Source organism: Helianthus annuus, chromosome 15 (assembly GCF_002127325.2).
Source record: "Helianthus annuus cultivar XRQ/B chromosome 15, HanXRQr2.0-SUNRISE, whole genome shotgun sequence".
Taxonomy (NCBI): domain Eukaryota; kingdom Viridiplantae; phylum Streptophyta; class Magnoliopsida; order Asterales; family Asteraceae; genus Helianthus; species Helianthus annuus.
The window spans coordinates 64482320-64492350 of record NC_035447.2 but is presented as its reverse complement, the minus strand read 5'-3'; the positions used below and the strand labels follow the sequence as shown (position 1 = coordinate 64492350).

At 37.6% G+C, this 10031-nt stretch overlaps 1 protein-coding gene across 1 annotated transcript; it reads left to right on the top strand.

Moving 5' to 3' along the window:
* The first annotated feature begins 1397 nt into the window (after window positions 1–1397).
* On the top strand, window positions 1398–2773 carry LOC110898104 (F-box/kelch-repeat protein At3g06240). The gene has a single exon (XM_022144843.2). The coding sequence runs from the start codon at window positions 1463–1465 to the stop codon at window positions 2513–2515; it is 1053 nt and encodes a 350-aa protein (XP_022000535.1). The 5' UTR covers window positions 1398–1462; the 3' UTR covers window positions 2516–2773.
* The last annotated feature ends 7258 nt before the right edge of the window (window positions 2774–10031 follow it).

The following is a 10031-nucleotide window of genomic DNA, read 5'->3' as shown; positions in this document are numbered from 1 at the left end:
TTTTGTCGAGTAAAATCAACATCAAACCGAGTTCATGAACCTATTGAGCCAACCCCTCTCATGGACCCAAATTTATACGGTTAGAACCCAAATCACAACATGGGAGGGATCGGGTCGTCTCAAGCCTTCGGCTCGGCGCAAGCATTCGGCTCGCCACTACGCGAGCCCTACTTCGTCCCGGATACACAACCGGTAGTAGAGGAGGCGTAACAAAACAAAACCAAACGCAACCATAAAAAGAAAACTGAAACCCGAACGAAAAAACGTGCAACCATGGGATGATAAAGAGGAGTGCGCATTAACTCGAGCTTGGCTCGACGTGTCGGAGGACCCCGAAATAGGTAATATTTTTTAAACTTTTTAATTTTTTTTGTATTATTTTTTTGTTATTTTAGCAAACAACAAAAAGAAAACCGTCTTTTGGAACCGAATCCGTGAACTGTTTTTCGTACTCATAGGTAGGGGGATAGCTACCGGCTACCGGATTCAAGTCCCGGTGGAGAATTAAAACCCGAAGATGCTCTCCAATTTATTGCTCAAAGAAAGTATCTCAGACTCACTCAATTTCTACCACAACTCAGCAGAATTGATGTTTATATAGCCTCATAAACTTACTCAATCTCTACCACGACTCAGCAGAATTGATGTTTACATAGCTTCATAAACCTGGCTATTACAATTAGAAGAATATAAGATAATTAAACTCTCCACAAATATCCCAAAACTTAGATAAACATGTAACTAATAATAATATTAATTATCTTCATTAATTCTCGATTTCCCCCGTTAGCTCGGTTCAACCCATCCGACCCATTGACTCGGGTCGAAATTAGTCCAAAAGTCCAAGAATCACTCCCCTAATTTCCGACTCGAAATTATATCAAGCAACTGTAGCATCTCACCAAACTTGATTCTTGCGAGTGGCTTTGTTAGTACATCACCTCCTTGCTATATACTCGATCAAAACTTGCCCTTTTTAAACACATTACCGAATAAAATGGTATCTTGTGTCAATATGCTTGCTTCGACCATGAAATACTGGATTCTTCATAAGTGCTATGTCATGCTTATTTAATATTCTGTTTTGTTTTGTTTTATTTTTTTAAACTAAAGGGGCTTTTATATATTAATATGTATGTTTTTTAGATTAATTAAATGGTTTTTTTAATTAAAGATTTTTTATACATAAATGAATAAAGAAGAAAAAAAGATTTTTTGGTTGAAAATGACAAATACCAAACTATGTAGTGTGAATTACCTGACATTTATAACGGAGTTAGTAGATTGGACGAAAATGACAAAAAAATCATAATTAGGGTCTAAAATGACAATTTACTTAAATGAAATATAATAAAGCAATAATATAAAATCGCTGCACCTCCAAATCTTCCGTTCCTTTCATCTCTTCTCTTGTGATAAACCCTAAACCCAAAATTCACATTCAATAATCCAAATCAAAATCATGTCAGACCACCTACCCTCCGAACTCCAATCAGAAATCATGAAAATGCTTCCTGTGCAATCATTGTTTCGTTTCCGATCAGTCTGCAAATCATGGAAATCTGTGATCGACAGCTCTGATTTCATCACTGGTTACAGCGGCCAACACCACCATCTGTTTGTAGGGTATACAGATGATAAGGATATGTTTAACTATAAGCAAAGTTTTGTTTCAATTGTTGATGATAATAATATTAATTCCCCCAAACAGAGAGTCTCCGTTACTCTTCCCGGGTTTCAGTACATAATCGGTAGCTCTCACGGCTTGCTGTGTGTATACAGTCCCAACAGGGTACTTATTTTTAACCCTTGTATCAGAAGAAAAGCGGTTGCTGTTGATCTGTCTCGTGTCGAATATGGGTGGAGCATAATAACCGTTTTAGGTTTTGGGGTTTGTCGTGAGACCAACGACCCTAAGATTGTCAAGATTACACCCACTATAAGCCTTTGGCAAGTTGAGGTGTTTACATTAAGCACGGGGGCTTGGAGAAGTCCGTATAGCGATGATTTTTCTTGTAAATCGGTTAAATTTAGCTGTGATCAGGTGGTTATAGATGGGTGTCTTTATTGGCTTGCTCGTGATAGGCTTGTTGATGAGTATTATAATTTGATTGTTTCGTTTGATCTGACAAGTGAAGAATTTAGAGAGGTAAACCTTCCGGATAGTTTAGCCGGTTATGGTTCTTTTTCCATGTATAAGCTAAGCGACTCCCTTGCTGTGGTTAAAGAAAGCATAGACGCTCACAAACTAGGTTTTGATGTATGGAGGATGGAGGATGATTCGTTTAAAAAGCTCTACACTATTAGTAGTCACTCACCGGATGTATCCATACTGCGTGTATGTGGACTTAGGAAGACTGGTGAACCGTTACTTGAAGTTATTTTACGAGCTCAGCATGGCTACACTAGAATGCTTGCTGCTTATGAATCCTACTCTAAATCCATCACTAATCTTGGGATTATTGGAAGAAATATTTATGTGTATAACTACATGGAAACACTACTACTGCTTTGATCAGCCGTATGTTCTGGTAGCTAATGCTATAAAATACTTTTTGAATTTTCATTTGTATTCTGAACTGTTTAATTTTGGTTTGCGGAATTATGATTCTGACAGAAGAAGTTTGTTGTTTCGTTTTTTTTTCTGGTTTACGTTAAGTTGTTTCCAGATGAGTTGTATGATTTTCAGTAAAGTGCAGTTCTGGGTCTGCTGTATACTAGTTTTGCTGTTTGATTTCGGATTAAGTTGATTTAGCTCTGTTCTGAATGCATCTTCTTCTTCTGCCTTTTGATTGTTTGATTATACCGGCATATCTACTCGGTTAGTTGCTTTTTGGCATGGGATTGGTTATTGGTCGGTTAACCTAGATCTTTGTATGATATTGCTCCTGATTCTACGTAGGTTTGGTTCGTAACATCCTGTTACGTATCTTATTTATTTTTTAGTTTTATTACTATTGTTAAGTCAAGGGATTAGGATGTTATTTTGGTTTAGTTTGGGGGTGTTTTGTGTAAGTGTCTTGTTTATTTAATTGGTTTAGGTATGGAATGAAAATCAACCAGAATTTGAGTCAAATTTCCTTCTATCTCTTAGCTTTCTTCTTCCCCAAGGTTTTAACCCTATCAAGGGTATCAGAGCCGTTCCGACTCCTCATCGGAATACCTTGCCGCCGCCGCCATGACTAACACCCGCAACCACAAAGTCGACAACACCCTCAAATCCCACGATAAGGCAATCGCTGATATCCAAACTGCCTTAGCCGCTTTGATGAAACAACAGGAGCAATCATCGAAGCAACAGGAAGAAATCTTGAAGGTTGTCCGTGACAAAGGAGTTCAATCGTCAGGCAGTTCCTTCGGGTCCTTCTCCGGCCCAGATGGTGACTCACGAACATCCAAACCATTCCGTATCGGTAAGATCGACTTCCCTAAATTTTCGGGGGATGATGTTGAGGGATGGGTCTATCGCTGCGAACATTTTTTTCGATGGATGACACCCCCGATGACTCGAAATTACGTTGTGCTGCGGTCACTTGGAAGGCAATGCCCTCCAATGGCACCGTGCCTATTTGAAGACCCGTAATGCCACGGTTGCCGAGGTCCCATGGGTGGACTATATCTCTGCCCGTTTTTCTGATGCAATGTTTGAAGACCCTATGGAAGAGATTGCATCTCTCGTTCAACTTACTGATGACGCCAAGGGTCTACAAGAATATAATTCAGGTTTCGATCGCTTGCTTAACAAGGTTACCGTTAGCGAACCTTATGCTGTTAGCCTATATTTGAAGGGTTTGAAGCCGGAAATAAAAGGGCCGGTAAAGATGTTTAAGCCTCAAACACTACGTGAGGCGTATGGGTTAGCAAGAATTCAAACTATCAACAACACATGCTTGATGAAGCGTTTCAACGCTGTGGAGGATGGGCTGCAACCCGAAGATGTCAAAATAACAGCTCCGGTTAACACTTCAAAACTTCCGTTGCTTCCAGATCCAACAGGAGTCCCTGGGCCACCAGCTTATAAACCAGCAACTATTAACGCGAAGCGCTTGTCAGGTGAGGAACTTGAGTTAAAAAGGTTAAAAGGAGAATGCTTTTGGTGCACTGAAAAGTTCGTTCCAGGACACAAGTGCAAAAAGAAACAACTTTTTGTGATTAATGTGGAAGGCGATGAGGAAACTGAACAAGACGACAATGGTTAAAGATTGAATTGAAGAGCTTACTTTTTGAGGGCAAAAAGTAGGTTAAGGGGGGAGTATTGTTACGTATCTTATTTATTTTTTAGTTTTATTACTATTGTTAAGTCAAAGGATTAGGATGTTCTTTTGGTTTAGTTTGGGGGTGTCTTGTGTAAGTGTCTTGTTTATTTAATTGGTTTAGGTATGGAATGAAAATCAACCAGAATTTGAGTCAAATTTCCTTCTATCTCTTAGCTTTCTTCTTCCCCAAGGTTTTCACCCTATCACATCCTACACAAGCCCATAACCCAGTTCATGCAACACAAATCATACAAGGCTGGGGCTTGTCACTGGGTTTAGGACATTATTACCTATCACTACAAAACACAATTGCCTGGCACCCCCTGATTGGTTGTTACTTTTCTATTCGGCTTTTAAACCTTCATCTTCGCTAATATGCGTGTTTAGCCCCAATGTTTTTAAAAAAATTTCTTTTATTGGTTAGCTTTGTTTGTATGTGTGCTTAGTCCTTCTACTTTAACTTTATCAGTGTGCATGTTTAGTCCCTCTACTTTTATAATTTTTAGTAATTGATCGTCGCTTTTTGTATTCTCCTTTTAAACCTTTAACTTTGCTAATATAGGTGTTTAGCCCCTGTGTTTTTTGAAAAAAAAAAACTCTTTTCTGTGTTTTTTGAAAAAAAAAAAAAAAAAAAAAAAACTCTTTTTGTTGGTTAACTTTTTTTATATACGTGTTTAAAATATATGGAGGGGAATAGTGCCAGGCAGCTGCCTGACACTTCCACATTGGTCTAGCCAAATTACGATTTTGCCACATTCAAATTTAAAGTTTTGCCATTGGTTTTGTTTTTTTTTTTTTTTCTCCTAGCCAAACTCCGATTTTGCCACCAATGTAGAATTGCAGTCATGCCATCTTTTTTATGACAAAACTATAATAGTGTTTTATTTGACTAGGTGTAATTTTTATTTGTGCCAGGTGACTGTCTGGAAAACACTTATTTTTCTTGAAAAATTACAATTTTGCCCACAGTTTAAAATTATAGTATTTCCATCGTTTTAGTTTTTTTAGCAAAAATATGGTAGTGTTTTGTTTTAATTTATTGACTCGATGTAAATTTTTTTAAGATCGTGTTATGAGTAGTATGTACAAAAGTAAACGAAACATAGACGTACATATTATGAGAGAGAATGTTCGGCTTAGTGCCCTGCAACGCAGACGGGGCAAAAACTAGTTAATAATATCCACCACTAGATATTTTTATAATTTTCTAGAACCTATCAGTGACAAGCAATCATATCAACATCATTGTAACTGAATATAGATTATTAGTGCTTATTGGTTTGGATTGAATTAGTAGTGGTTATTGGTTTGGATAGTTAACCAAGTATGGGCTTAATAGTTGGGAAAACATGCATATACGGGAGCCCATTAATTGTGTAAATCAGGGGCGGCCCAATATCATTGTGAATGATAAGGAAGAGGAAGGGGTACATAACTGGGCCCCTAGTATTCTATTTTAATTTCAGTTAAGTTCTGGGTTCATTATAAAAGCCCATTTATTGCTAAGAGATGGCAGGATAGTCATAGGTTTTTGGCTGCCTGGTAAGAAATTTTTGGATTGGATGTGTATGATTGAAACTTGAAAGCAATAATTTGTTTTGAGATTTCCTAATCTTGCAAACGGTAACCAACTACTAAATTGTTAGTTAACGAGTTATACATATGTTACAATTAGTCCCTATATAATACTAATAATTGACAGTATTAGACTAAACTATATAGTTGTAACAATACTCATTACTCCCTTCTATAAAATTTAGGGGCATGTCTCTGACACAACATGAATCTAACACGAAATTCAGAGTTTGAGTTCAATATAAATGGGTGTAGGTAGAACCCATGAGCCTGTTTAGCTAAACGCAGTGTCGGAGCTTGAATGGAAACTCGATGGGGGGCCGGACTCTAAAAATCTAAAACGGTGGGGGCGGACTTTTAGAAATCCAATATTTTACACTAAAAAACAAATTTTTGGAAATTTTCAGTATAATTAACACAAAGCGCGAAAAATCGGCGGGGCCTGGGTAGCCTCGGGCCTCCATTATCCTCCACCCATGGCTAAACGAGTCTGGTTCGTGTTAACTCGAAGGGATTGCGGAATACCCCTTTTAACCTATTTATTTTATATTTTGTTTTCTTAATATGGTTAATGTCAAATAAATTAAATTGGTTGAGTATTTTAGTCCAATATCTTTAAACCTTAAAAGAGAAATTGAAACACGAATTTATAATTAAAGTACGATTATTTCATATACATATGCATTCTTTATTGCAGAAATATAAGTTGGAGTGTCAATACGAGACAAAATAAAAAATAAAAGAGAAAGATGTTTGGATAGTACCTGTGGTTTGCTCCGTTTTCACCTATAGTCCCTACATTTTTAAAATTACAGCTATAGTCCTCAACTTTTGCACATTCGTTCTCGGATAATCCCTAGCGTGGATGGGGGTTAGTTTTTGGTGTAAAGTGAGTGTAAAATGACATAAATACCTGTTACGAACCGAGTCGTAATCAAATGATCCAAAGAAATTAGACGGAAGCCAGAAAGCAAATTAGAGGGAAACCAGATTTACCACTTCAAATTCTTCATTGATAACCTCTCATAAACTCACGATGCCATCTTATAAAGGTTTACAAAGAAAGATAATGAAATAACTAACATGATCATGGACCCACTACCCTACAAATAAATAGGAATAACAAAAGAAAATAAATGCAGTAAACAAACAAAACAGTTTAATTCTAGAATGCATGGTGAACATGGGGTTGACCAGTTTGTTGTACATATCATTCCCGCACCCTTGAAAACGTTCTTACCCTCAAGAACGTAATGAGTTTGCCATGGTGGTCACCATTCAATTCTTCCGACAGCATTCTGACCAGTCGGAGTGAACCGCCACGGTGGTCGCCACTCACGTCTTCCGGTGGCGTTCGGTTCTTCATCCTTCAAGTTTCGAGGAAATAATAATAGATCTAGCTTCGGAATTGGGTTTGGTGACGGTGTCGGGGACGTGGGGATTGCAATTGGTTTGGTGGGGGAGTTGACAAGGGTGGGAAGGATGTCATTTTGGTTGCTGAAATGGTTACTGATAGAGTTGAAACGGGCTTTGTGTTGTGCGGGTCTCAGTATGACGTGAAGAACATTGGTGTGAAGAACATAAGGAGGTTCGGGACTAATTTGTGGCGGTGTGGCGGAAGCGGTTGACAAGGATGGTGGTGCGGTAGCCGGAACCGGTGGTTCAGTGGCAGAAAAGGGTGGTGACGGTGTGGTTGTAGGAATGGGTTTTGGAGCAAGGGTAGGGAATCGAGGTCGATATTTGAGAATATCGATCATCCGAGCAATACTTGACTCGATTCGATCGAACAACTCATGTTTGGATAGAGTTTGAGCGTCCATTGATGTGGATCAAGACCGCTCTGATACCAATTGTTACGAACTGGGTCGTAATCAAATGATCCAAAGAAATTAGACGGAAGCCAGAAAGCAAATTAGAGGGAAACCAGATTTACCACTTCAAATTCTTCATTGATAACCTCTCATAAACTCAAGATGCCATCTTATAAAGGTTTACAAAGAAAGATAATGAAATAACTAACATGATCATGGACCCACTACCCTACAAATAAATAGGAATAACAAAAGAAAATAAATGCAGTAAACAAACAAAAGAGTTTAATTCTAGAATGCATGGTGAACATAGAGTTGACCAGTTTGTTGCACATATCAATACCCTTGATGTAAAACAAAATAAATTAAAAATCAAGTGGGCCCCACCCCTACCCCACTGTATCTTCTTTTTCATAATGTTTCCCTAGTCAATTCCCTCACATCCACCTTCTATCACCGTTCAACCCACCTCTGCCGGCCACCGCCATCCACCACCACGCCGTCTAGTAGATGTAATAGATAATGTGAAAGTAGAGATTAAGCTACTTACAGAAGTATGAAATTGATCTAGTGTACCCAGGGCGAAATATGTTGCTGCTTAAGCAAAGTCATAAGGCCCATGACCTTCTTGTGGACTTCAACGACGAAGGTTTGTTCAACCTTATACTGTTTTTCAATAATAATCTGAATTCTTTTGATTGTTGATTTATTTCTTGATTTCTGAAGGTATTTTACATGGAAAGAAGATAAAGAACGATAGTTGTAAGGTGAATACAGACAAATAGATGTGTTTTACTTGTTTACCACATAAACTTTTGGTTATTATCGATGCAAGGATTGATTTAGTCTAATTGGTTGTGTGGTGGATGGTGGACGCACGACGGAGGTGTGGTGTGGTGTTAATGGAGGGGTGGAGTGGTGTTAATGGAGGAGACATTGGTTGAAGGGGTGGCGTGGTGTTAATGGTGGATGCACGGCGGAGGTGGTGGTTGGGTGGTGGTTGTTATTTCATTTGTTCCCAGATATGTACGATTGGTAGTGAGGAGGTGAAGGTGGAATGTTAACAGTGGTGGTTTGAACTTGATGGAGTGTTATGGCTGTGGTGGTTGTTTGATTGTGGCGGTGTGGAGTTGTTGCAGACAGAGAGAGAGAAAGCAATGTTTTAAAAACCCGTTTTTAAATCATACCGGGATGGCCTTAAAAATGGATCAACCGGTAGAACCGGGTTGTACTGGGTGGTTAAACCGGATGAACTAGTTAACTCTATAATTTCATAGAAATACATACGTACATGAATTATATTGACCTAACATATCAGGTTTAACTTTTTTCACTAACATAATAAATTATAATATAACTATTATCATGTCCTCTTTCTTTTTTTCAATTTTAAAATACAATCTATCACATAACATTGCTTTACCTGTATAGACATACATACATATATATATATATGGAGAGAGAAAGAGACATTGAATTGTTTTAAGTCTTTTACTTTTTGACCCACTTATTGATCTATTTACTCTCAAATTATTTTACTTTACTGAAATAAGTAAAACTGTCGATTGATTGTTTTAATTACTCTTATTGATAATAAGGGTAATTTCGCCATTTTATTTTACCGCCACTTAATAGAGAAAATTAACCCCATTTACGCTACGGACTATCCGAGAACGAATATGTAAAAGTTGGGGACTATAGCTGTATTTTTAGAAGTGTATGGACTATAGGTGAAAATAGAGCAAACCACAAAGACTATCCGAACATTTTTCTCAAATTAAAAAAAAAAAAAAGTTAAATGGGTCATGTTCATGTCAATCCACTAATAATCATGTTGTGTTCAAGTTCATATGTTTGATACGATTTTTTGATTCGGGTCCGTATCAAAATCTTGGATTCGTGTTTGGTTGAACCCGTCAACCCGCAAACATGACCCATTCACGTCCTCATAAAATTTTTCCCTAGAAAATAATAATAAGAGTTAAATGCCATTTTAGTCCCTGTGGTTTGGATCATTTTGCCAGTTTAATCCAAATGTTTCATTTTTAACCTGTGGGTCCAAAAAGGTTTCACAGTTGCCATTTTAGTCCACTTGGATAATTTCATCCATTTTTTCTGTTAACGAGAAAACCAATTCGGTCATTTTGTATGTAATTCTGTTAACTAAAAGGGAAATTCAGCCATATAAAATGACCGAATTAGCCTTCTCGTTAACAAAAAAAATGGATGAAGTTAACCCAGTGGACTAAAATGACAATTGTAAAACCTTTTTTGGACCCACAGGTTAAAAATAAAACCTTTGTACTAAACTGGGAAAATGGCCCAAGGGACTCAAAATGACATTTAACTCTAATAATAATCTAAAAAGTAAAACGACACCGCTTAATGC

Excerpts from the sequence above, each read along its gene's own strand:
- LOC110898104 (XM_022144843.2), top strand. The coding sequence starts at position 1,463 with ATGTCAGACCACCTACCCTCCGAACTCCAATCAGAAATCATGAAAATG.